The 26574-nt window shown below is 47.4% G+C and overlaps 1 protein-coding gene across 1 annotated transcript in view; it reads right to left on the bottom strand.

Annotated features, from left to right (window-relative positions):
- The window catches only part of DSCAM (DS cell adhesion molecule), a gene marked incomplete at its 5' end in the record, with an annotated part of 440423 nt that overhangs the window by 46969 nt on the left and 366880 nt on the right, over positions 1-26574 (bottom strand). The window contains 7 exons of the mRNA XM_081088248.1: positions 2912-3202; positions 4358-4546; positions 8083-8181; positions 9767-9930; positions 11189-11306; positions 13694-13847; positions 25213-25346. Of these exons, the coding sequence (XP_080944374.1) occupies positions 2912-3202; positions 4358-4546; positions 8083-8181; positions 9767-9930; positions 11189-11306; positions 13694-13847; positions 25213-25346 (1149 nt within the window). The remainder of the gene's footprint in view (positions 1-2911; positions 3203-4357; positions 4547-8082; positions 8182-9766; positions 9931-11188; positions 11307-13693; positions 13848-25212; positions 25347-26574) is intronic.

Here is a 26574-nt window from a genome sequence, read left to right on the forward strand (position 1 = left end):
GCAGAGAGTAGCGCCATGTCCAGGCGAGATGCTTAAAAAAGCCACATGCACTTCCTTGGCCTGCAGTGCCACCCCTAGCGCCACTGAGAGAGGCCAGTTTGTAAAATGGCACATCAAAGAAGGAACGATAGTTCTGGCAAGCGGACAGAAGCGGTCGGCAGGGAGACTGACCAAACACCCGGCTGAAAGATGCCAAGTCCCTTCCGTTTGGTTAGCCACTTGCTTTTTATCACAGGTGCAAGACCACGTGTGCTTTAGAAACTCTCATTTTAGGTAAAAGAGCTACATTCATTTTTCAGAGGGGAGCCATCCAGGTACCCAACGCAGGCTACTTCTAGACCAGACACTTAACAGCACCGGGACATTCAGATTATTTAGAATTATAAGGTAACACCGTCAGCTGCTTTCTATAAAGAGGCCGAATACAATGGTGCAGAGATGCAAACACAGGCATCCTTCTTTATGTAACACCCTCCCTCCCACTGTATTCTCCATGTCAAACAAGGGCCAGGAAGCCCGTGGTTTAGAAAAAAGTGCAATAATACACCTTCGCCTTGAACAATCATGACCGTTAGCTTGCACTTAGTAGGCAGGGCAGGGAGGACAGAACCCAGTTCTCTATGTGATCAGGACGCATGTCCTTCCAACTTGGCAGTGTTTGGGGCTGGAAACCGAAGTCTGCAAATGCTCAGAGCCCAGGGAAGAGGCACAGAAGGGATGCGGGTGAGGATGGGTCCGCAGAGTCAAGGCGAACACAAGAAAGAGCAGAGGCGTTTGGCGAAAGAAATGGCAGAGGAGAGAGGCAATGAAGAAATGCAAGAATCTGAAACCTGACAGGTGCAGATGTGAGGCTCATTGTTAATGGTTGTTTTTCCCAAAGTGGAGAGAATTCTTTGGGCGGATGTGACCTGAGAGATATTAAAGCTCCATGTCTACGAAACTGGTTCAGAGCAACCCGTCATCTTTCGCAAGGAAAATAGAAAAAAGTACTTGTATTTCTTAGTGTAATAAAATCATTTCCGATTTCAGGAAATTAAATGCAGCTCACAGGACTTTCTCATGATTATAATCTAAGATCCTGGATAAGTGAGAGCATGGCATTTTCTATGTGCAGAAGACACACTTTTAAAATCTGCAGAGCCCCGCTCGAGTGAGAACCGGTTTCTCATTCTGCGCGCAAGTGGTTTCTAATTAAACAATTCGCTGCAAACACATCACCGACCGGGGCATTGACTGCCTGGCGTCTGCACAGATTACAGAGAAGTAGCTTGTCCCTGTGATTATTGGAAGTCAATTACTGAAAGTCAATAATCGAAAGTGAGAAATCTACTTGCTACCTACATGGGGCCCTGCTAGCCAAGGACTCAGGGGAAGCCTCAGATACTAAGGAAAGTGTCCGTAAGCGTCCACGTCACTTATTGTGTAAACCAAAGAAGCAAACTGTGATGGGCGGGGAGCATGCGGGGAGCGCTCCTCTGCCGGTGGGATGGGGACAGCTCTGAATGATGTCGCGGGTAACCGAGGGCTGGGAAGCTAGAGGAACATCAGCCCAGCAGGACAACGCTCACTGTCCAGGAGCTGGGCAGCTGTCCCAGGGCTGTGGGGCAGCGTGCCTGGCACAGGTGGGCCCAGGCTGGTGCGGCCAATACCGGACAGCTGCCACCCGAGGTCCTTCCTATATCCGTGGGCCCCAGGCCTGGAATGCTGGAGACGCAGCCATCAGCCGTCATCCGGGACAATCCAAGACAAGACTTCCAGAGGAGGGTCCCAGGCCACCTCATCTCATTCATGTCCTTGGACTGTTTCTGAGGGTCCTCAGGTTCATGGACCTTCTTGTCTTAGGACAGGATGGACTGTACCCCACGGAAGTTACAGGGCTTTAATGAAACAAGGTCCCAAGTGCATATAGCAGAGGAGGGAACACTCCTTAACCTGCCCTGTGGTAAGTCAAGTATTGGGGTGCTTGCTCAGGCTCAGACTTTCTAGGCTAAGTCACCCACCACCGTGGTCTGCTCTGATCCGTGAAGATTAGACAGAAGGCGCTGAGGAGCTAAGCCAAACATTCTGACACACTGCAGCTGATTTTGTCTTGTGATTAAAGCCCTAATTCAGCCCCTGAGGGGCGTCCCTGCCAGGTTGCCGGAAGCAGTGTCAATGTGCTGCTCCTGGGGCTTTCTAAAGCTCCCCAGACGCAGGCCCTCAATGCCGCCACCTTCCAGCTTCACTGGGTTGGGCCCTTGTTCAAATACCAATAAATGGCCCTCGAATAGGAGTTGCAGAAATCAAGGCTAACGATACATCATTAACGATACAGCATCACAAGATACCTCACCTGGTTTTCAAAAAGCTCATGCAAACTTCCTATGTGTGTGTGCGTGTCTGTATATGTATGTGAGTGTATGTGCATGCACATGTATTAGCATCCTGTGACATACTATTCCCATCAGTGCCTCTATTTCTGCTCAGTGACTAACACAAGCTTGCTTATCATGAACAACTGGTTTTGCACATGCAGTTTAAGTGCTTAATGAGAGCAAAACAGAAAGTTGTATGTTGATTGGGATGGGCGTGGAAGGGGTGGGAGACAACAAGAGCAATGTTAGCACAGTCACGGACAAGGCACAGACCACGTGGAAACAGTCCTTCACCCTGAAGAGCATCCTCCTCACCAAGACCCCTAATGTCAGTCCCCTTGGTCCTTGTCCCTTCTTTCTGGATGGCAGCCCTGGCCATGTGGGTACAATGAGCTAGGGTTGTACCTAGGGAGCCCTGGAGGGAGGGGCACTGAAGGCTAATGGAGTCTGTGGGCAGGGGTCACTCTGTGCCAAGGATGAATGTCAGATGGGAAAGAGACAGTGAGCACGTGCACGTGTCCCCAGACACAGATAGGAGGGCTGTGGAGCCAGCTTACTGCCATCGTAGTTGAGCGTGGCGAAGTTGGCCTGCTTCTCCGCACAGCCCGCGCTGTTGCACACCCTCATCTGCAGCTCGTACCACGTGGCTTCCTGCAGGTCGTACAAAATGTAGGACTTGGAGAGAGAGGTCCGCTGAGCCGTGGTCCAGACCGTGGTCCCAAAGGGTCTGTACTCGAGTGTGAAGGAGGTGATGGGGCAGCCGCCGTCATTCCAGCCAATGAGGTTCAGCCTCACGCGTGTGGTGTTGATGCTGGCAAAGAGCTCTTGCTCCTTCGAGAACTGGGGCTCTGTGGGAGGAGGCACAATGGGATCAGCTCATGGGACAGCGAATGAGAGCCGCCAAAGGCGTCCTGTCCCCCGCAGGCTCCTTCCTCCACCTAGGCAGGGGGCTCAGGACAAGTAGGGCTCGAAGGCCACTCCCAACTGGTCCACCATGGATAGGGTCCTTATGGCTCAGCGGGCTGTCTCCTGTAATGACCGAGGTGTGAGAGGGAGCATTGGGTGGGTCAAGGCCATTTTCCTGTATCTTCTGGTTCCCTGAAGAACAATGCAATTTCACATATGCGTGTCCTTGAGTGACTCCCAAGGACCTTCTGCAGTGGGCGCACCTGTCTCCGGGGGTGACCTGACTCCAGAGAAGACAGGGTTGGATTTGGGAAATACCAACATGGAGCCCTCACTATCCGAATGCTTCATGCTGGAGCCCAGAGACCTCATGGCATTTCTGCATAAATCAGTCCCTCATCATGCGAACCCTCACCAGGTTATCTGAAACTCAGGTGCCCAAGAACATCTCTACCTGCTCGATTCTCGCGCCCCTGCCATCCAGCCCACAGCACTGGTTCAAATGCAGATGCCGGGGAAACCTGCAAAGACCCCCCTCTTTACCTCCTCACCTACCCTCCCCTACAGCTAGGGCCCTCCCAGGGCCCTCCCAGGGCTGCAAATTTCACCGTAAGATGCAATTTCCCTTGGGGTTCATCTCCTCGAAGGTCCATGTTTCAGATTAAAAACCCCCCCACTTCACATGAAAGGTTAACAATCTATCCCAGTCACTGCCCACCTGCAGAGCAGGGTCTTTGAGGAGATCTGAAAGCTACAGACAGAGGGCCTGGGGTGAGAAAGGGAGAAGATCACACTAGAAGGTCAAAGGGTAAATATCATATTTCATAGACACTTTATGTTGGCACGAAAGCCCTTGCTTTTCAAAGGACACTTCTTTTAGCTGCAGACGAGATATTAAAAAAAATAAAAGAACCAGAATACTCCATAAGGACGAGCCATCCCTCTCATTACTCTGTAACCCAGTCAAACCCATGTTGGGAATAACAGAGTTTAAACACACAAACAAACATGCAAATAAGTGATGCATTTGTGATGCCAATGTCCCCTTCCATCTGGAAAACAAAGGAACTCCAGAAGTAAGAAGAAGGCATACGTACCTTTCCCTAATGTTTTCGCTTCTATGATTTCACTTATGCGCCCGGGGCCCACTCCATTTTGCGCGGTGAGTGTGAACTTGTACCAAGTACCGCATTTCAGGTTTTCCAGGCGATAAGAGCGTTCGCTTGGGCTGATGGGAAAGCTTCCCCACTGCTCACTGTTATCCTCCGAGTATTGCAATATGTAACCTTCAGAAGACAAGAAATGCATTCAAAAGAGCGTTATTTGTTTCTACCAGCAGTTGGCTTTTGTTTGCATTTTTAAAAATATATTCTTTTTAAAAAACATATTTTTGTTGATTTCAGAGAGGAAGGAAGAGGGAGAGAGAGATAGAAACATCAATGATGAGAGAGAATCATTGATCAGTTGCCTCCTGCACACCCTCTACTGGGAATCGAGCCCACAACCCAGGCATGTGCCCTTGACTGAAATTGAACTCGGGACCCTTCAGTCTGCAGGCCAATGCTCTATCCACTGAGCCAAACTGGCTAGGGCCGATGTTTGCATTTTGACAGGAGTTCTCAGAACACTCACTTCTTGGGAGAACATCGGATCTCTTCTGGTCCCAGGAAAGTTAACCCAGGCCTGAGAAGTGCCTGGTGATGTAATGATTAGTGAGGGATTTAGGCCACACCCGGCATTACTATGGTGGCATTATTGGGTGGTGTGGTGAGAATAAAACCACTTTCTGTCCGTTCCCTTTTAGGAGGTGGACTGGGCAGAGGGAAATGGACACTCAATCCCTAAACAGCTGCCCTTCAGAGCCCACGCGCCAGATCCTTGGGCACGAGCAAGGTCTGAAGCTGCGTTATTGTTAAGAGACCAAAGCTCTGGGAAAGGGATATATTATCAATGGTGGTGGGGATCCTCTCTACCACCCTCTACTCATTCACAGCCACCCAGAGAATCGGCTCCGAACCCTGCAGCCCTCCCAGCATGGCGATGGGAACCTGGCTTCTCCTTGGTTTGAAAAACCCCTCTAATACGTCACATGTACTTTATGCACCTTTACTTCTGCTACAGGTAACAACAACTGGCCATTCCCTGAGCTCTAACTATGTGCGAAGCACCGTCTTCAGCCAGTTACTGACATTACCTCGTGTAACCTATGAAGTAGTGATTATTTCCTCTAAGGCAGCGGTTCTCAACCTGTGGGTCGCGACCCCTTTGGCGGTCGAACGACCCTTTCTCAGCGGTCACCTAAGACCATCCTGCATATCAGATATTTATATTACAATTCATAACAGTAGCAACATGACAGTTATGAAGTAGCAACGAAAATAATTTTATGGTTGGGTCACAACATGAGGAACTGTATTTAAAGGGCCAGAAGGTTGAGAACCACTGCTCTAAGGTCCAGAGGAACACTCTGAGGTCCAGAGAGGTTAGGTGACCATCCCAGGGTCTGACAGATTCAAACATCAATGTCAGAATCTAAAGCTCATGCTCCTTGCCCCTGTGGTCACTGAAACATTCCTCCTTGGTATGACTTCATCCCTGTTACCCCAACCACTTTCCTGGGGTGGACAAATCCTGTCTGCCCTGTCCCTGTCCCCTGTCTCCTAAATGGTCACACCCAGGCAACCAGGGTCTAGCCTGCCTGGTGCTTGGTGTCCTTATACCCATCTTGCCCATGAACTCCATTTTAACACTGGCAAAGTGCTGCTCACTTCCACACTACGGAGCCGACTAAACCCACACTGGCAGCATCATCATTTGTCCAAACTTGTCACATGGAGATCACCATCTCTGACTCCTCCTCCCAAGTATGGTCAGTATCTTCCCTACTCCTTCCTCCTCGCCTTCCCTCTCACCCTCTGCAGCCTTGGTGTCCGTCCTCTCTCCCGAGCCTCATTTTTTCTTCTGTATCCCTGATCTTCACTCCTTGACGCTCCTTTGATACCTGACAAATCTGGACAAATCAGGTGCCTGATGGGTCTGTGTGCTCCTGCTCCCACCGTCATATCCTGACTTCCGCTCCAGCTCTGTCCAAACCGCCTCCTTGGTGCCCTGCACATCATGGCTATTGGACTCCCCTTCTAAGCTCCTCCATCTCCACCACTTACAGGAAGCTCTTCTAACCTTTGGTGATGGGAACCCCCCTGCTAATGGCGTTGGCCACCACTGTGTTTGGGGGATTCCTCGTTGCCTTTTCTTGGAAACTCTTCATGACTAAAACTAGCTTCATCTCTAAGCCCTTCCGCTGGAACACTCCTGTACTCCCTCTCCCCATATTCCCTCTCCCATGCTCCACCGCCTTCAGGACCAACACTTAATTTTCTTCCCTTTCTTTCATTTCATTTTAGCCGAGAGCACTGGGGCCCCTTGAACTCTTCCCTCAGTGACCCATTCCCCCCCGCCCCCCACAAAAAGGTTCTCTAACAGCCTAGAACCTCCAGTAGACCATGTTTCTAAGGAGGCTGTTTTCACTCATCTTCTGACTTCCTGCTGCACCTATCCCACCAGTCACCAGCTCTTGTCATCTGTGATCTGCTTTTCTTCCCAGCTGTCCAGAGTCAGTTGAGGAAGTCATTGTGCTGTGATAACTGTGACCACTGCAATCTGTGCTGTTTAGCTGCAGCTGGGGCCACCCTCCCACTTGGCAATGACTTTGTTCATCTATTAATGACTCTCTGTGCATCCACACGGCAGCTGTTACAAATCTTACCCACACTCCTCAAACCCACAAATGATCCTCACCCCTAATCATCCAACTATTTTTAAATAATAATCTCACCTCTTTCTTTCCTAAAAAAAGGGAAGATCCTCCCCTTCAGCCAGAGGAGTGCTAATAAACGTTGAACAACTGGCTCTTGAGGGGAAAAAAAGAGTCCTGTTTGGTAGCATTTCTCATCTGTGTGGTGCGTAAACACCCAGCCTGGCTGCAGCCTGAGTGCAAAGCTGGGAAGGGATGTGGCACCCAGCTCCTGCGCTGGAAGGAGCTGGGAGCAGGGGCTTCAGCGTCCACTGGCTTCACCCTAAAATGCCCCTGTATTTCCAGTTGACGTCTCACCCTTCCTGCTTTCTCAGAGGGAGAATACCCTCTGCCTTTGGGAATCTGAGCCTTCCATCCTCTCCCACCCCGTCCTCTTTGGTCACTCAGTCCTCACTCTGTGCATCTGCAGCCTCAGCTGGGATGTCTCCCTTTCCTTGGTCTACAACTTGCTCAGAATGATGCTTTCCAAACTCCACTAATGCTAGAATTACCACACTGTCTCATTCCATCATTACAAACCTCCTTTATTCCGTTCTACTATGCACTCATTGCAAAAGCTCTGGACAAATCAACCACTTTCTATCTAAACTCTAAGTTCTCCAACATTTATTCCTGTACAAGAACAGTAACTGTGGTTACTTGAATGAATGATTGAGTACATGAGTGAATGAATGATATTGTGTTGACAACATGGGGAGGAAATGGTATGCGGAATCTCAGGGGGGAGGTTAGCACATTTGTTTTTGCTTTCTATTCTGCATTTGTTACTCTTTCACTCAGACAGGAGACACAACAATGATTTTGCGATGGGATTCTGTGGGTGAACGATGCATTTCAACAAATACCATCACAGTAGATGCGGTTTCTTGTGGAGGAAATGGAAGAATTCATCAGAGGATGTATTTTTGGGAGGAATAAACATAAGACTATCGGATGAGGATGTGTCACTTTACAGCCTGTGGATAATGACAATTAATCAATGATTGTGGACAACCTATTCCTTTTTACCTCTGATAGAGCTGCCCCCGTTGTCCCCAGGGAGCCAGGAGAGGGTGATGGAAGAAGATGTGGTTTTGGACACTGTAAGCCGAGGCTGATCTGGTGGCACTAGACAGGAAACAGTTGTTAGAAAACAAGAATTAGTTTCTCACATCTTTAATCTTCCTGAACAGTCATTTACCAAGTCACGTCTATCAGCCATTCATTAAAGAAGTGTTCAAGGTTGCCAAAATATGCAATTCACTTCTGTCAAGATGTCTATTTAGTTGATATCCTGGGCTAAAGAGATAGAGCAGAGTGAATCTATTATTTAAAGGAAATTCAACGACATTTCTACTTGGATTTATATCTAACTCATTTCCTCACCGATTCCTTGAATTTCTGAGTTGCTCATCACTAATTGAAATCTTCTTTAAAGTTACTAAGGAGACATGCGGTATTTTACCCTGTATTTCAACCAGGATTCAAGTGAGAAAGATAAGTGGCATCTACTTAGCTGTTCTCTCCTCAGTGATGCGAAAGAGGGAGGACAAGAATGGCTTATGGGGAAAGAACTACAACATTTTCCACTCTTTGTAGCTACTCCCCCAAGACACAACACACACACACACACACACACACACACACACACACACACCAAGCTCCGAAAATCCAAGGTGTGCCATTGAGCAGCAGCATCTGAATTACAATGCTCATAACAGGGTTTGAAGATTGCATACTTCTAACCAATGGGCTTTGATCTTATTTTGGATTAGCTCTGAGGATAATAACGCCAGAGAAATTCAGAATCAGGTTATCCAAATTATAGTGACAGCTTCCCATAAAATGCCCTTTTCTTTACTTCTGAGGGCAGCCGGATATATGAACCCAAAGGCATGAAAAGTAGGCCCATCTCTTTCAAGTCACAATATAGCGTCTATCTTCTAAAATGTTCTGGAGTTCTCCTGACTTCAAGTTAAAATTTCAGATCAATTTTGCATTAGTTTTTTAAATAGTTATAAAAACTAGTAACTATTAGTTTTTCTTCTTACCGTCCCTTCTGCTGAGGACAATATTGATTTTATTTTCACTTGCCGTGATTATTACTGTGACATACTTAAATCCAAAGATTTCTTTACCAATAAAAATCAGGTGCATTCACACAGGAACCCAGTCAATGGCCATTTGGGATTTTACAGTTGATTTTAATTTACAATCCTAAGTTTGTTGTGTACTTTTATGTATGCGAAGAAATCTCCACGTTTTATTAAATACACAATTAAATATTACAGCAATATAGAATTTAGTGTCCTTTTTACATATTGCACATAAGAATTGAGTTAATCAGCAGACACCAAGGGCCTCAGTTCAGACTTGCTTTTTGTGTTTTCTGGGTTACACTTATACATATGCAGAGTGAACCATGCGATTCGTGGAAGTTATGGAGAACGGCTTTGTCAGCGAAGCTCACGTGAAGGAATATGAGACCAGCTCTCTATCTGCAAAAATGGAACGAGTGTGACCTCTGGAATCATGAATGCTTTCTATTTGCTTTGTTTCATTATATTTTCCAGAATGAACATATGTACTTTTTGCAACACGAAAACAGCAAGGAGCTTTTTCTCAAGGCTGATTTTTAAATGTGCTCTACCTGCTTCTGCCTACAGGCATGCATACGACAAATATCATTACAGAGAGCCCCACCGTCCTGTACCTTGAACTTGTAAGTTTAAAATGATCTCGTCGGAGCCCCAGTTGTTATTGGCGATGCAGCTGTAGTAGCCGGAATCCTCCGCCTTCACCGTGCGGATGACGAAGCTCCCGTTGCTGAACACGCTCCTCCGCCCATCAATCGTCACCAGGCTGGGCGTCCCGTTACTGCCTCACAGGAAGAAAAAGGCACAGATTAAAGAAATTACAATCCAGGTTAGCTGAGGTTGGGGAAGAGCATAAAGACTCTCTTTGAAGCAAGCAATGCGTTTGGATTCATAAGAACTAAACTATGATTCTATCATGAGAACAATCAGCTGAGTTGTGTTATTTATAAAAAATGCTATGCTGACGTGAGTCCCTGTCCCGGGCCTGGATTCACACATGTCCCTGCCTGCTGTGTCCTCCACCACGTAGACACCTGTGACTGCCTCTTCCTGGGGATTCCTTCTGTGGGGACAAGTGCCATGGACCAAGTCATACTATGAACAACTGGATTTTTGGATCTCTTCTAGATCCACTTAAAGTTACAGTTGTTCGTAATTTTGACATTAAAATGGACAGTGGTATGTCAAGGGGGTGACAAGTTGACCCTAGCATGAAGAGAGTTCCCTCATCATCATTCCCAAGGCCACAGTGGCGATTGTCCAGCCGTGTGGGGTCACCTCAGGGAGAACGCCACCTGACCTTGGGAGCTTACATCCTTCCTTTGGATGAACTGACTTTAAAAGAGATGAGAAAAGTGGTCGCTGGGCCAAGACCATTATTTCAATAGTTGATGTCTTTTGAGTGCTTTTATTTGAAAATAGGTACTCTTCTGAATCCATTTTATATCAAATCTTTACGCTCTCTAGTGAATTCTCAATCCTTTAAGTCCTATTTTTTTCCTTTGAATAGAGATGAAACACTTTAAAAAGTTACACGGACACAATACATCTCACCCACTTTCCCCCCCATCTTCACTGCTATTATTTGAATAATTACTTTTGGGAATGAAACCAGATTTTACATTAGCAAAGTCCTTATTTCTTACAGTCCCTTCTCAGAGCGTTTGAGTTAGGGCTAGTGGGCCCATTATCTCGGAAGGAGAAGAGATAAGTGCTAAGTCTTACCTACCCTTGGGCACATTCATCTCAGTTATATGAGAAATTTCCATGAGAAGGTACAGAAAACGTCCACAGAGGATACTGGGTTGGTTAAACTATTTTCCTTATAATCCTTCTTTTATGAACTTAAAGGCTCTGAATTTAGGGAGGATTTACATAGTCGATCAGTTCCTTTTAGTGCCGGAGCCCAGGTCCCTCCCCACCCTCTCCTCTCTATCTGGGAAGAGCGGGCAGGTTTTGCAGCTTTCACTGGACCCGACTCAGTGTCTCTGGCGCAATGTCTTAGCTCCGCTGACGGCGCACATTGGGTTACTGGTTACCTGTCTTTCATCCACTTCACCGCAGGCGCGGGGTCGCCCACAGCCTTGCACGGCAAGGCGATGTCCTTCATCCACGGGGTCGTGACCGTGCCGCTGAAGGTCAGGATTCGCGCAGGAGCTGCACGCCAAACAGAGACGCCCGATTAATGTGCAGACCCGCCCACACAGAGGTCAAGATGACTTTCCCCAACACAGCAGCACCCCGGCAAGGGGCCTGCAGCCTTGCCCGTGAGCATCCCTGTCCACGCCAGTCTCTGGCACCTGGGTTTGAAGATGGCATTTTCACTGGGAGAACATACAAACAGCCGAAAATCCCCACTGTGGCATTTTCCCCTTCTACTGACTAAACATGAGGAGCCCACATTAATTATTTGGGGCTTCATAAGCCCAGTAGCTCCATCCCAGGCTGTGTTTTCTATGAGTCCAATTATTTTTCAAAACACTTTATTAAACAATTCATCTCAACACCCAAACTGCACATTAAAAGATACTTTTAATATCAGAGAGAGCAGGCAATACAAAGCATAAAGCTCTGAGGGACGGGAAGAAGTAAAACTGGAACAACTCCTATCGATCAATGTTCCGGCCTTTCCTGACGTTATTATATCCACTTGATCTTCAGCACGACTACCACACACACGTTAAGGACAATGCGCATTTTCAGAGGGGCCTCCCTTGAAGCACAGCCCTTTGTTCAGGACAGTGATGATGAGGCTCCAACAGGCTGTCATTCCCAAGTGGCAGGAGGGCCCAGAGGTAGAGAGGAAAAGCTGGGGTGGACCTGTGGCAGCAGAGGCCTCCTTGCAGACAGGAGGGCAGCACAGACAGGTTCCTGTGCCACCTTCTTGCATGAGACACAAAAGTTACAAGAGGCACCAAGATACACGCCTTCTAGAGGCAAAGCTAGTGTCCATCCTTTGCTGTCCCCTGGGACACTGCTTTCTGGGATGCTCCCTCCAGAAGCTTAGCCCGGCCACATCTGGCCTGTGACATCCTTGCTACAGCCTCCATGCTCTCTCTTTCTCTATCTACATGGCTGGAGATGAAGGACCCCGGGATTTCAAATCCTGTGATGGAAGAAGCCTGGATCCCTGAGTCACCACATGGAGTGAGCCACCCAGGAGAGCCCCTGTCCAGAAATACCTGCGCTGGGCTGGCTGTGTTTTTATGCTGAGCCTCTGAAACTCCCGGGATGCCGATTCCACAGCCAGGCACCCCTGTATCCCTGGCATCGTGCCAACGTGCAATGGGCACTCCAAATCATTGACCAAATTACCAAATGGTATTTCATCTCCCCAGACAAGTCCTACTCCTCTGGAAGTGGCCAGTTGCCAGTTGTGACTCTTCTGAGCATGTCACATCCTCCTGCATCAGCCAGGCCGGTTCTGGCTATGTCTGGAGATGTAACATTGGACACACAAAGTAGGGAAGAGGTAAAGCTATTGCTACTCCTATGTCCATGTTGCGGTTCCTTTTTTACCCCACAGAGCAGTCCTTATGCCCAGTGATAACCAATGTTTTCTAAACGTTAGGCCAGCTGGATAGCATGACCAAAGAGTACAACTGACAAAAAAATCCACTAATTACTTTTCTTACCAACTATACGCTTATTTCCTATCTGCCTTCAGAATGCGACAACCCTGTGTTCCTTCCCCTCGCTACGTTGCGCTGCTGCTTTCTCAGCTCTCACAGTTACGAGTACAAGAGCTTGTGGAGGTAACACTGGATCTGGGCAGGTTTATTTTCTCCTGCATGCACCTCTAACCTTATTAGTAATAAATTGCCAATGTGATATATTCAAGAGTCAGGGGGCACCTGCTGCTGGCCTGGGGTTGCGATGTAAATAGCTTTACTCATGAGGAGTGGTAATTTAGGGGGACCCCAAACCCCGGATGGCAGCAATGACCAGGGGAAAATAAGAATATTCTGTGCCCATATGTACGTGCCTTTGAGAACCAGTATAACATCTCAGGGTAAAGATCAGCATATTCACTTATAGGAACTTTTTGTTTGGTGACTCCAACTTCCCACTTCTACTCAAGGTCTTTGTTTATAGCATTCTATTAACGGGAGAAGAGCACGCGATTTTCTTACGTTTGTAAGGTTCCAAGTTCTATAGACCAAATAGAGACCTTTCCGTTTAAGAAGTATGGTACCAGGTTTTGAGGCAAGTAGAACTTCCTTAGGAGGCTGCTCTGTGGGGATTTTCATTACACAAAAGGGTGAGTGAGGTCCCCTTTTTCTAATTCTCCCGAAGGCACCCTGAGCTGAAAGGCCACTCACCCTTAGCGCTGTGCTCACCTCTAGGAGGATTCTTTTCTGATTTTTCCCCAAAGCCCAGTGCCAGCCACCAGCAACACTATTTCTCGGGCTGAAATGTGGTAACATGTGATATTCTGGCTTACTTGATGTTTAGGGCATTGTACGCTTTAGTTCTGGTAGAACAGAGACTTTAAAACCAGCCCAATCACAATGGCCAACGAGGTCCTTACTACAGTGGCACACCTTTCGCTAACGGCTCTACCGTGATGATTTCACTGCTGTTGCCTCTGCCGGCTGAGGTCACGGCCACCACCCAGACGCTGTACTGCCGGTTCCGGCTCAGGTTCGGGATTCTGTAGGAAAATGAGTCGGGAGAGGCTTCGAACTCGCTGATCACCTGTGACAGGAGACACAAATGTTCCCACATTCAAGAAGGCAAAAGGCACAAACAAATATCCCCAAAGAATGGCTATTCACATGTTATCTATCATCAGAGTCAAAACCCTCCTCTAATCCTTCTCCAAAGGCTGGGTTTGCTATGTATATGGCTATGTCTCGCTGTCTAGAGAGGGATGCTCACGGGCATGAGAGGCCTCTGGGGGAGGTGTGCACTGCACATGACCTCAGACTTATGTTAAACAGAGTCACTTATTGATAAATGGTGCATAATTCAAACATTGTGGACACGTTCAAGCGGTGGCCACATTTAAGAGAAAAAGCTAAATGGGGGGAAAAAATTAATGGGAAGCTCACTCTGGACAGTAAAGCATATCTGTTTGATTAAATCTTTCTCTTTAATGCTCAGTCCAGAATGTTTGTTCCGTGAAAGAGGGACGAAGCAGGTAGCTTCCTTATGAAATGTTTCCTCAGTACTTTAGTACGAGCTATGAAACCATGGATTGTATTTACAATTCATTAATTGTCTTTTTATTGGATACCAAGTTTCCCCACACAACGATCTAATCGTGTTTAAATTGACTTGCTAATTTCTACATGCGTTTCAATCTGTGACAATCCTTTCCAAATACTGGGAATGTTCAATGAGAAGAGATCGATTTTACTTCCAGATTTCTCCTGACACTTCAGCAAGGCAGATGCATCAAAGACTGTGAAGCCTTACATGAGCGTGGAGGGGTAGAGAGAAACAAAGCAGAAGTTGACTCTCTAGGGCCACAACATAAAGAATTGCGGTTCTTAGGGGTTAGAGAACCAAATGGGGTAGGAGACATGTGTGAGGAAGGAAGAAAGACACTTTTTTCAATATTTAAATACCTAAATGTTGAATTTTCTTCTAGGAGATCTTTAACTCTCTAGGGTCATCATCTTTAGAGTTGACAGGGATATTAGCCATTCTAGAAGATTTCACTGTGCCCAAACTGTGAATTAATCTAGAATGTGTGAATATGATTGGGCTACACATTTGTTTTAAGGGAAGATGTAAGTGTTAGTTCAGGACCCATGGAAATCCAGAAGCAGCCAACATTAAGAAAGCTTTGGTGCCAGGAATATGACTTTCCATAGCCATGGTTCTTGATGGGGAATTCTACCCCATTGCTCATTTTTAAAAATACATATATGTTTTATTGATTTTTTTACAGAGAGGAAGGGAGAGGGAGAAGGATAGAAAGTTAGAAACATCGACGAGAGAGAAACATCAATTCGGCTGCCTCCTGCAGACACTCTACTGGGTATGTGCCTGTAACCCAGGTACATGTCCTTGACCGGAATCGAACCTGGGACCCTTTAGTCCACAGGCCAATGCTCTATCCACTGAGCCAAACCGGTTAGGGCAATGGCTCATTTTTAACTCAGCTCTCTGCCTGGCACAAGGAAGGAAACAGGGCATCTGTGGATGGGGGTTGCCAATTAGCCTGTGCCTATCACACATTCCTGTTAGCACTTGAGACAAAGTCTGTTCTTCCGCATCTAAAAAGTATTTAAACACGCCAATTTGATCAGCATCTGGAGTTAACCTAGCATTTATTAATTAACCACTCTCAATGCACACGGCTCTCAGCAGTAGCCACGTTATTTATTTCTTGGCCCATCAGAGATTGTGGAGTAAGGTGAGCAGATTTTTCTCTAGAGCTGAAGTCACATGACAGGATCAACCCATAGCGTTCTTGAGGGAAGACTTGGGCATTCTGTTTGAGACACCCACTTAAAATATAACATATTTCTATAGTCTTCCTACTGAGCTATGACTCATACTGTGCTTACAGAGGTCAAGTTCATGGTTTTCACTGTTTGGTATCATACCAACAGTTCCCCATTGGAAGTGTGGGCACCCGTGGCTGATGACAGATGGCCAGGGGCACAGGACACCTGTCCAGCCGTATACACGGTCTGTCCTGCAGATCTCTGCCTTGGGTGGTGGTAAGAAAACTTATGCAAAAGCTCTTAGCGCCAGGCTTAGTCACGGTCAAAGTTCAGACATAGTTGCTGAGCTTGAAAGCAGACGCATTTATTGAGCTCAATTCCAGGGTGTACACTGTAAGGCAAGTTCCCGTCCCAAGGGAGCAGGAAATGGTCATCGCTGGCAGATGGAGGATTCATTAAAATGAGGCAAGGTAGGGTTCTGACACATTTCTGCTAAAATCTGGAAAGAAAACCCTTTGAATTCCCTTTGCAAGAGCATTCCTGTCATAGTTGAGGACAGGATTAATATTGGCAACATGCCTAGGAAAATAAATGGAAACTTCATGAATTTGATTTAAAAAATGTCTAGTTTTTATTAATAAGTCTTCTGACACGTTTGCCTCCCTAAAGTGGTACCCAGAGTGGCAAGAGCAGCTGATGGTGTGAACGTAACAATACCCACACAGGACGGCTTGCACTCATGTTCGGCCTTTCTGGGTCTTCGCTTCAGGCCTGGGGGTGGAGGCATGGATTTCTAAGGAACCTGACAACGTCCTCCTCAACAGGATGGACAACGTCCTCCTCAACAGGATGGGAAGGTGGCCGGAAGGTTCCTGAACTTCAGTGTCACCCCATGAAAACCTGGGAACAGCGTCTCCCAGACCTGCCTTCACTCCAGAATTATTCTGCCTCATGGTTTTGGTGTAATCTTTCTCCTTTTGTGTCCAAACCAGAACAATAAGATAAAAGTAGCCACCATGAGGGACTGCAATGGCTCTTTAGTAATTTCTGTAAACCTGGGTGTTTCCCCAATAATTGCTGCGTTCATTTCTGAATCCCTCACACGACTGAGCTCAGCGGATGAACTTGTAAAGCCTTGTGGCCCCTGTCATCCCTCCATCAGGTGCCCTGTCTGCCCTTTGCTTGTGTCTCTTAGGACCTGATGTTTGTTTCACTTTGGAACTTGGTCTTGCGTGCTCCTCCCACCGCCCTGCTGGACAGAGTTCAGGCTCCCTGAGGGTGGTCCTGCCTCCCCCTCCCTCCCCGCACCCCCAGGGCCAGAGCCTCGCAGAGTGCGGACCCGCTGACTGCTAACTGGAGGGAATGTCTGTTGTATTCAGTGACTTTAATAATGACCTAGAAATTATTTGAATGCAATAAAAAAGGAGTAGCGAGCAGGCTGCTCAGATCAAATTATTCAGCGTGTCTGATGGATATTAAAAAATTCCACTTAAAAATGCAATTAACGTTTTAATAAAAAACTAATTCTGTCAAAGAACTATGGTGCTTTAAAAAGTTCTACATCAAATGATTAACATGCGGTTAAAACAAAACAAAATTGGAATGCTCTGATTTTGTAGATAGAATGTTCGCCACAGTGATTTTTTTAAAAACTTCCCCCAAAGCAGAATAAACAAAATGGGTAGCTCTTACCACCACTGGGAAATGGCACTTTCAAAACATACGAAATCTTTCTTTTTAGTGGCAGAGACACGGTCTGGCTTACATTCAGAATAGGAAGTTACCTGGGTCAGTTTAAGATTTGTTCTGTTTTAAAAATTCTTGTGTATAATACATTTTGATTGGATTTATTTTCATTTGCTTTCACTATTTTCATCTCTTAAAGCCGATAATTGTACAGCACAAAGACCTTCTTAAAGGGATAGGTAGGTGTCCAGCACCTACAGAAAAAGCAGTCTATTAAAAATGTGTTTTATCCAAGTCAATTTGGGTGGCTTCCTCTGTACTTCACTGAGATCCCTGTAGTTGCTATGTTACATATCACTATTGGCTACGTTTAAAAAAGCCTTCCATACATCACATATTTTACTCTTTGGCCTTCCAAAATAAAAATCATACTAATTGCAACTGAATTAAAGTTGATATCCAGAAAAAGAGGGAAAGAAACGCGTCTCCTCATGCTATGGCTGAGGTCAAGGGCATTGTCCAACTAGCCAGACTGATGTTCCAGGAGCCTCATCTTCCCTGGCTCTTCCCACAAAATCCCCTCCGTCTACTACAGTCTTGCCTCATCCCTTCTCTGTTGTCATTCCCTCGGCCACGGCCACGCACATGATCTATCTGTAAACACGCTTCATTAATTTAACTTGATTGCTATCGCCTATTCAATATACTCTGCCAAAAGGCGTAGCTTATCATCATATAACTTCTCCCATGGAATAAAGAAATCAGTATTGGAAAAAAATAGCTGTTTTCATTGTCTTAATAGGAAAATATTTGAAGCCAAATTGTTTCCCTCAGTGGTACCACATGTCTGTCCGGTGAAATGGAAAAGGTGTTTTCAGAGCTAGAATCTTTCCACGCGGGGTGACCCACAGGGCGTTTCCTCTGTGGCTCCAGGGGGACAGGAGCAGCGATGGAGGCGCGTGTGCAGATGATACACACCAGCCGGCGGGTCTGAGCATGTGCCGTCGCAAAGCCAGGAGGTTTATTGGCAATTTATCTGCAAAATTGGGCAGGCTGTCTTGTGAGAATGGGCTTCAAATGAGATTTCAGGGCTCATTTCTCTTTTCTTTTGCCCCATAAAGTACAAAATTGGGCTCGGGATTTTAAAGGCCAGGGTTTCTCTTAACCTGAGAGTACATGTCACCTGCGTTTGGAGCAATTATAGCCCCTGGCCAGTTTCCCTTGATGCCCAGTGAATCTGAATGACCACGACAACAATAAAAAAGAAAATGAAAGTACAGATCCCACAGAAAGATCGAGCAGTTTTCAGCCGGTTCATTGAGAATGAGGTGAAGGGGGAAGAAAGGCCATCGTTAGCAATTTCCCCCACTCCCTCAAGGAATCAAAGTCTAATAAATAGATGTAAATTACACCATGAAAAATTTAAAGAATATCTAGAACCATTTCCGTCAGAATTGGCCGTGAAATACTGAGGTCATTTCCCAGGAAACTTCAGGAATAGCGTTCTAACGAGTTTTATAAACCAGAGTTGGTCGGCATAGGTCTGGGGGTGCTCAGAAGTAGCTTTCTCTCCAGGACACGTGTCTAGGTTTATTCCCAGCGGTAGGAGGACACGCTCAGATGCCGAGTGCTGGGGTGAGATCTAGCTGATCACCGGGGCAGAGAGAGCTAGTGCATGCCTGCCACTCAGAGGGACTCGACAAAGCTCTGATGAGCAAGTGACTAGTTTTGCACATGTGTAAACAAGGCATGATGGCTTCTGTAGGCCAGCTTGGGGCATCTCCCTACCTTCCAGCTTTGTCATGACAGAAAAGAGAGACCCACCATGGGGTCATTTAGAATGACAGAAGAAGGGTTTCCACGTCGGTGATCTGAGCACAGACATTTTTAGCTAACTCCCTGTGAAAGAGAAAAGCATCCCAGCTATGATCACACATGATCCCGCCTCATTAAGCAGAAATTTCATTATACAATGTAATCTCCACTGGATGACTCACAGTCACGCCTCGAACATTTCAGTTCAATGCAAAAACATTTGCTGAACATCCACTATTTCAGCACAATACCAGGTTTCCAAAGGCTTAATGATGACTGACAGTGGTTCTGCACTTCAGAAACAAGCCACCAAAGGCGTCCAACTATGCCCCCACCTAACAATGATGCAAGAGATATGGTCACGCCAAAGGAAGGGTGAGCATCAGTGCCGGGAATCCTGGAGGTGAGGGGGAGCCGGCTGCCCAGGGAGGTGGGAGGCTGTGGGGTGAAGAGCCGGGCCTCTGAGCCCAGACGCCTGTGGATGGCGGACGCCGCCTTTGTCTTGCTAAGCTGCGTGCTTCTGGCCAGACTGCGCGTCTCCCACCGCTACAGGGAAGACACCGCTAACAAGTGCTCCTGTATCAGTACCATCAGGATTAACCAATGGGAAGCCGTGGTTTTAAAAAATGTGGGTCACAGAAGCAATTTAGTGGGTCATGGTGATCACTCACAAAAGAAAAAAAATCCAGTGGAACAGAAAGTATCCAAGTGCATCACGCACAGTAAGGTAAGTTTTGTTTACGAAGCTTTGTTGTGTGTGTGTGCTGGCTTGTGACTATAAAATTTATTCCCTACTGTGCCTCTGACTAAACAAGATCGGGAACCATAGGCGTAAAGTATTTATCACATAGTGACTAAAGTATGGCAAGGATTCAAAAATGGTGGAATAATTTATACAGGATTTAAGCTGAGCCTTAAGAATAAGCATTTTTACATGGGAGAATGAGAGGAAAAAGGCAAGGAGCACCCAAAACATACATAGACACACACACACACACACTCACACACGAGACATGGCATGGCTCAGGTATTGGATGGGGAAGCTCAGTAGAATATACGGCTGGGCAGGAGTTGGAGGACTGTGGAAATCTGTGCAGGTTATCTTGGAGATTTTGAACATTTTTTTTTAGCTAAAAAGGGGAGGTCAAGCAATGTGTACAAGGGAGCAATGTGATCAGATCGAGAACTTGAAAGAGTAACCCTCACAGTGATGTGGACGGTGGGCTGGGCTCCTGACTTAGTTTGGGTCCCCGGTGAGGACTTGAACCAAGGCAGTGGTGGTGGGAGTGAAAGGAGGGAGAGGACTAAAAAAGATTTTCTAACCACTATGCTGTGTACAAGAAGTTAATCTAGAATAATAAAAGCATAATATGCTAATTAGACTGGACAGCCAAACGACCTTCTAGACGTCATTCTGGATGTCCTTCCAGACAAAGCCGCTGTGGCGGGGGCCAAGGCAGAGGTGGTTAGGGGTGATCAGGCAGGCAGGTGAGTGGTTAGGGGTGATCAGGCAGGCAGGCAGAGTGGTTAGGGGTGATCAGGCAGGCAGGCAGAGGGGTTAGGGGCAATCAGGCAGAGTGGTTAGGGGCAATCAGGCAAGCAGGTGAGTGGTTAGGGGCAATGAAGCAGGCAGGCAGAGTGATTAGGGGTGATCAGGCAGGTAGGCAGGTGAGCAGTTAGGAGCCAGCAGTCTCGGCTTGTGAGAGGGCTGTCCGACTGCTGGTTTAGGCTGGGATCGGGCCTAAACTGGCAATTGGACATCCCCCAAGAGGTCTCAGATTGCTAGAGGGTGCAGTCCGGGCTGAGGGACAACCCCCTCCCCTGCACAAATTTCGTGCACTGGGCCTCTAGTACAAAATAATATTGAATGTAAGCTGTAACTGAAAAAAATAAGATGTGGCAGAAAGAGAACTCTTATGATCCAATGTCACGTTGAGGGTGCTATTTCCTCTGGTCATAAAACCCTCTATCAGGCAAAATTCTGCCCCTCCTACAAGCCAGGGCTGTACATACGTCTCAGGAAACCACCTCTCACCCTATTGCTTGTGCTCTTGTGCTGTGCAGATACCACTGCTGTGTGCTTCGCCACATCACACAGAATGGCGACAATCTCTGGTACCCTCTACCCGCCTTAGAAATAGGAATTCAAGAAAAACACTCCATCCTGATCATCGCAGTCCCGTGGTTGTGATTAGAGCGGTCTCTAAGCATTCTGGTTTTCTCGTCTTCTGGGGACACATTAGGGTTGAACCTCCTGGTTCCCATGTGGTTGGTGAGGTCCTGTGATGAATTCTAGCCAGTGATTTTAAAAAACCTTTTAAAATTTGATTTTTTTAAAAAGAGAGAGAGGACCAGAGAGGGAGAGAGAGAAACATCTATTTAAGAGTGGAACATGGATCAGCTGCCTCCTGCATGCTCCCTACCAGGGATAGAGCCTGAAACCTGGGCATGTGCCCTGACCAGGACTCAAACCGGCAAACGTTCAGTGCACAGGATTTTTTTTTTTCACAGACTGTTTTTATGTAGGGAGAGGGTTAGAGAGAAAAATCAACTTAGCTACTGTCTACCCAGGAGCCAATAAGGTTAGCTCACTTCTTCGGATGTCTATTACTTGTCACACTGTGTGAATTGGTCGTTCGAACTCTTACATGTTCAGATGAATAGCCATGGTCCAAAATGTGTGTGGACAAGTCCCTGATTTTCTGTTCACATCTCTGATTGGGAAGGTTGATGTCTCATTGCATTTCCTTGCCCCTCACAGTGAGATCAACGTTTACCCGGTTCTGCTGCTAGACAACCAGTCTCTGCAAGAATGTACAATCCCTCGTCTGGCCACACACACAGTTTCAAATTCTAGTATCTTTTACTACGCTGCACTGAGACAACACCACAGAACAAATGCATGATTAGAAATGTATTTTCCACGTGAGAGTGAAGAGCCTGTGTCTTGTAACAACGTCCTTTTACAATGAAGGGAGGTGAATCGGGGACCTGGAGAAAAAATTCACAATCACAGGGAGGCCGGCTGCGGGATGCTTATAAAGAAGATGAAATGACAGGGCACGCTGTGTCCTGAGTTACCCTCCCCTGTCTACATACAACCAGGAAATCATTCCAAAGAGAAAGCATCTCGGAGAGAGGAGCAGGGAAAATACACAGCGCTAGCTAGGACTGCCCTCTGGTGGTCATCCTGGCACATAGGCAGACGTGGAAAACCCTCCAGAAATCTGATAGATCAGTTTTCCGACTTAGAATTAATTTACAGAAACTAAAGATGAGGGAGAGGTGGATCATTTCTAGGGATTTTTAATTTCTTGTTAATTCCATTACTGCCCTCCCCCCTGAATAATAGATGGTCTTTTCACATGTTCACCACTTAAGGGAAGTGTATTAGTTCTCCCTGATCTTTGCTTATAATGGTATTTTGAATTTAAATGTAGGCTTTGTATGGGAGCTCTGCACCTCCCACTCAATTTTGCTGTCAACTAAAACTGCTCTAAAAATAAAGTCTACCAGAAAGGCTCCGTGCTCTTAAACGATGTTGGAAGTAGGCGATCAGCAAGGTGCCTCCCGAGGGAGTAAAACCGGCCTGGGTTCACGTCACCCCACGGAGGCTGCCCAGAGACCACGGGCACCTGGGCGATCACATCCCTCGAGCTGCAGGGGTTTTTAATGTGGTCAAAGATGGCACAGTGGCACGCTGCTGGTGGTGGTGAGATGTCAGCGAGGTGAGGCATTCAGTTTTATTGCCCCCCTGTCTGGTGGACTTGACCTCATTACTGCCACACTTTGGAAGGGTCTTGACCAGGAAGTACTGGGGGGTCAAATCCTAGGGTTCTGTGCATGGAGAGAAGTGGAAATAATTTCTATTCCACTCTGCAGACTGTTTGATCATGATTTCAGGAGAGTACCTCTTCCTGTTTTAAAAAAAAATTTTGTTAATCCTCACCTGAGGATATTTTTCCTTTTTTTTAGAGAGAGTGGAAGGGAGGGGGAGAGACACAGAGAGAGAAACATCATTGTGAGAGAGCCACATTGATTGGTTGCCTCTGGCATGGTCAGGACCAGGGCCAGGATGGAGCCTGCAACTGAAGTACGTGCCCTTGACCAGAACTGAACCCAGGACCCTTCAGTCCGAGGGCCAATGCTCTATCCACTGAGCCAAACAGACTAGGGCAACTCTTTCTTCTTTAGTGATTGGCATTTGTAGCCTGGTAGCATGTGGACCAATATGCCCACAGCGTCCAGGGAGGGGCTTGGTCATCTCGCTCATCTAAGCCTCAGTCACTCAGGACTCATATCAAATAAGCCAGGTGGAAGTTTCTAGTTTAAAGACCAGATTGGGATGACAGAGACAGAGGGAGGCAGACGCTGGTGTTCTCTGGGCCCTGCTAGCTTCTTCCCAGGGTGTTGGAGTCAAGATAGCAAGTGTGAGTCCTACAGCCAACAGACAATGGGATGAATGAATGCAATTACAGAAGCATTTCACATTCTCATGAAGTACGGGTGTTCTCACTTAGCAAGCACTTTGTCTCTGGTGAAATGGTGGCAATAACTTCGTCTCTCTTGGGGCTAAGGAGAGGGGTCTCCATGAATCGCCTCTCAGCATGGTGTCTATACTGTTCTGCACCTCTGGGCTTTGCTGGAAGGGCTCATCCCTGAGAATTCACAGCATGTTTGAAACCAAATAAGGAACCTCCAAGAAAGTTCTGGAACCAACTCTGCCCATATTACATTTGCATCCACCTTGACTGCTGCCACTGTTGACATATAAACAAACGGCAGAACATACAACTCGGCATTTACAGCAGAGCCAGGTCTCAGTGAGCCGCCGCGCTCACCCTGTCTCCCACTGCTGGTCATGGCCACTGTCTCCAGGACCACCAGGCCTTGGGGGCCCCTACAGACTGGGGAAAACATATCACTTTAGTTAAAGGATCAATAGATAAATTAGCTCAGGAATGCTATTCAGTGTTGAAAAGGACGGACGTCGGACACAGGCTTCATGTGGAAGAACCTGGAACATGTTATGTTGAACGAAGTAAGCCAGTCACAAAGGGACGCATGCTGTTGACTGCACTGATTCGAGGTCCCTAGAACAGTCACATCTATAGGCGGGAACTGGACTGGGGGATGCCGGGCGTTGGTGGGAGGGGGATGGGGAGTTAGTTTGTTTAATGGGGACAGAGTTTCAGGTGTGGAAGACGGAAAGTTCTAGAGATGGATGAGGGTGATGGTTGCAGCATGTGAATGCACTTCATGACACTGAACCATCACTTAAAATAGTAAAGATGGTAAATTTGATGTTACAATATTTACCAGAATGAAACTAAAATTAATTTATGTCTACCCCACATATACCCATGGAATGGTTACGCATGTCAAATCCATGTGGGGAGCAGGGACATAGAAAGATGGAGTAGATAGGGTGCCTACCTCAAAAAATGTCGTAAAAACTTCCATGAAAACATCATGAATGTTGATGAACCATTTTTCTTTTCTTTTCTCTAAAATTTGCCTTTTATATCTGGCTTAAGAAACACTTGGGCTCTATAGGGTTTCCTCAATGGTAACAACATGAGCGATAATAAATACTACACTTGGAACTCTTCCCTACTCCAAGCTTTCATTCCTATGCAATGAGCTAAGCCGACTGTTGTAACTGGGAGGGTCCTAGAGCCTCATTGCAGTCCCACTAGGCCCACGGGGTTTGCCTGCTGGCTTCTTAGTGGAGGATGGGGCAGGGGAGGAAGTCAGGGGAGGAGGCGGACACAGGAGGGAGGGAGGGAGGGGACAGGAGAAAAGGCAGGAAGTGCGTTTAACAACCAGTCCAACAGCAAAATCAATAGGTGTTGTCCACTGACTCTCAACTAAGGCACAATTAAGGCCTCTGGGTTTTGATTTTGATAAGCCGGCTGGCAGTTCTGGGGGAAGTCACCAAATAAACAATAATTCTAGACCATTGTGCCCCTTACAATGGTTCAGACGTGTATTTTCAAAAGAGGCTTAAAGGAGGATGGTGCTTTGTGTGTGGAGACAACAGGAAAAATAAACCCACCGGGAAGACCCAAGTAGGCGGGACAACGGGACGGACCTGTCCCCAAGGAGCCCTCACAGCTGTGGCAGAGACGCGGAAGGCACTTGGCTATTTACCAACTTACTGTGGGGTAGGGGTGCGAGCAGAACACCGTGTACTTCCGGATGATGCCGTTCAACTTGAGCGGGGGCAGCCAGGACACGAAGACCATGGAGGCCGAGGCCGCCGCCGCCTTGACGCCCGCGGGAGGACCTGGAACTGGACACGAGAGCGCGCGTTCAGTCACGGAAATGGGCCCCCCCTGCGCCCAGGCCCACCTGCTGGCAGGACCCCACCGGCCAGCGGGGCCACCACTCCCCCCTCTCAGCTTTCCAAGGAGCTGAACTGTGTCCCCTCAAAATCCGAGGGGTGAGGCTTTAGCCCCTTGACCTCAAAAGGGACCTCACTGGGAGGTGGGGTCTTCAAAGGGGCGATCGAGTTAAAATGCAATCGTTAGGGCGACCCTGATCCAAGGTGGCCGGTGTCCTTATTAGAAAAAGGCAAATGTGGACACAGACATGCGCAGAGGGACGATGTGAAGACACAGGGAGGAGCTGGCAGGAGCCAGGCCCGGAGCCGTTCTCCTTCGGGCCTCAGGGGAACCAGCCCTGCCGGCACCCTGACTTTGAACTTCTGGCCACCAGAACGGGACAGTGCATCTCTGTGGCTGAAGCCCCCGGGCGGTGACAGTTGGTTACATTAGCCGTAGAGCTGAGGAAGGTTCTCCTTGAGCCCCCCTATGCCCCGACCTTGGGCATGACCTCTAAGAGCTCCGTGTTAGCAAGAATGCTGCTAAGTCAGACGGTGGGCGGCAGTCTGTCTAGGCCAGTGGTTCTCAACCTTCTGGCCCTTTAAATACAGTTCCTCACGTTGTGACCCAACCATAAAATTATTTCGTTGCTACTTCATAACTGTCATGTTGCTACTGTGATGAATCGTCATGTAAATATCTGATATGCAGGATGGTCTTAGGCGACCCCTGTGAAAGGGTTGTTCGACCGCCAAAGGGGTCGTGACCCACAGGTTGAGAGCCGCTGGTCTAGGAGGTATTTTCTTAAGACATTCCTGTTGTCAGATGACAGTTCGGTAAAGTGCTTTTTCTTACAAAGGCATAGGCAAGCGTTGGCATTTTTGGTGAGTCGTGCCCATTGTTGAGTGAATGTCTGACTGGGATCTGAGGGGCGGAAGGGAAGAGGCAGCTGCGGGAAACCATTCTTCCTCATTCTCCCAGTTGCCCAGCCCTCCCTCCTGTGCTGCTGATGTGATCGCTCCCAATCCCATTGCACAACACCTCCACTCCGATCACAGGCACCTTAAACCTGCCAGGTCCCCCGCAGGGCTCACCACCTCCTCTCCTGAGCCTGACCTCCTCTGGCCCCCACTCAGGGAATGGCACAGCTACCTCCTGTCTGCAGAAGCCAGAACCTAGAATTCCCTTCCTGCCAAC

The sequence above is a fragment of the Myotis nattereri genome, assembly GCF_964212035.1.
Source record: "Myotis nattereri genome assembly, chromosome: 3".
In the NCBI taxonomy this organism is placed as follows: Eukaryota; Metazoa; Chordata; class Mammalia; order Chiroptera; family Vespertilionidae; genus Myotis; species Myotis nattereri.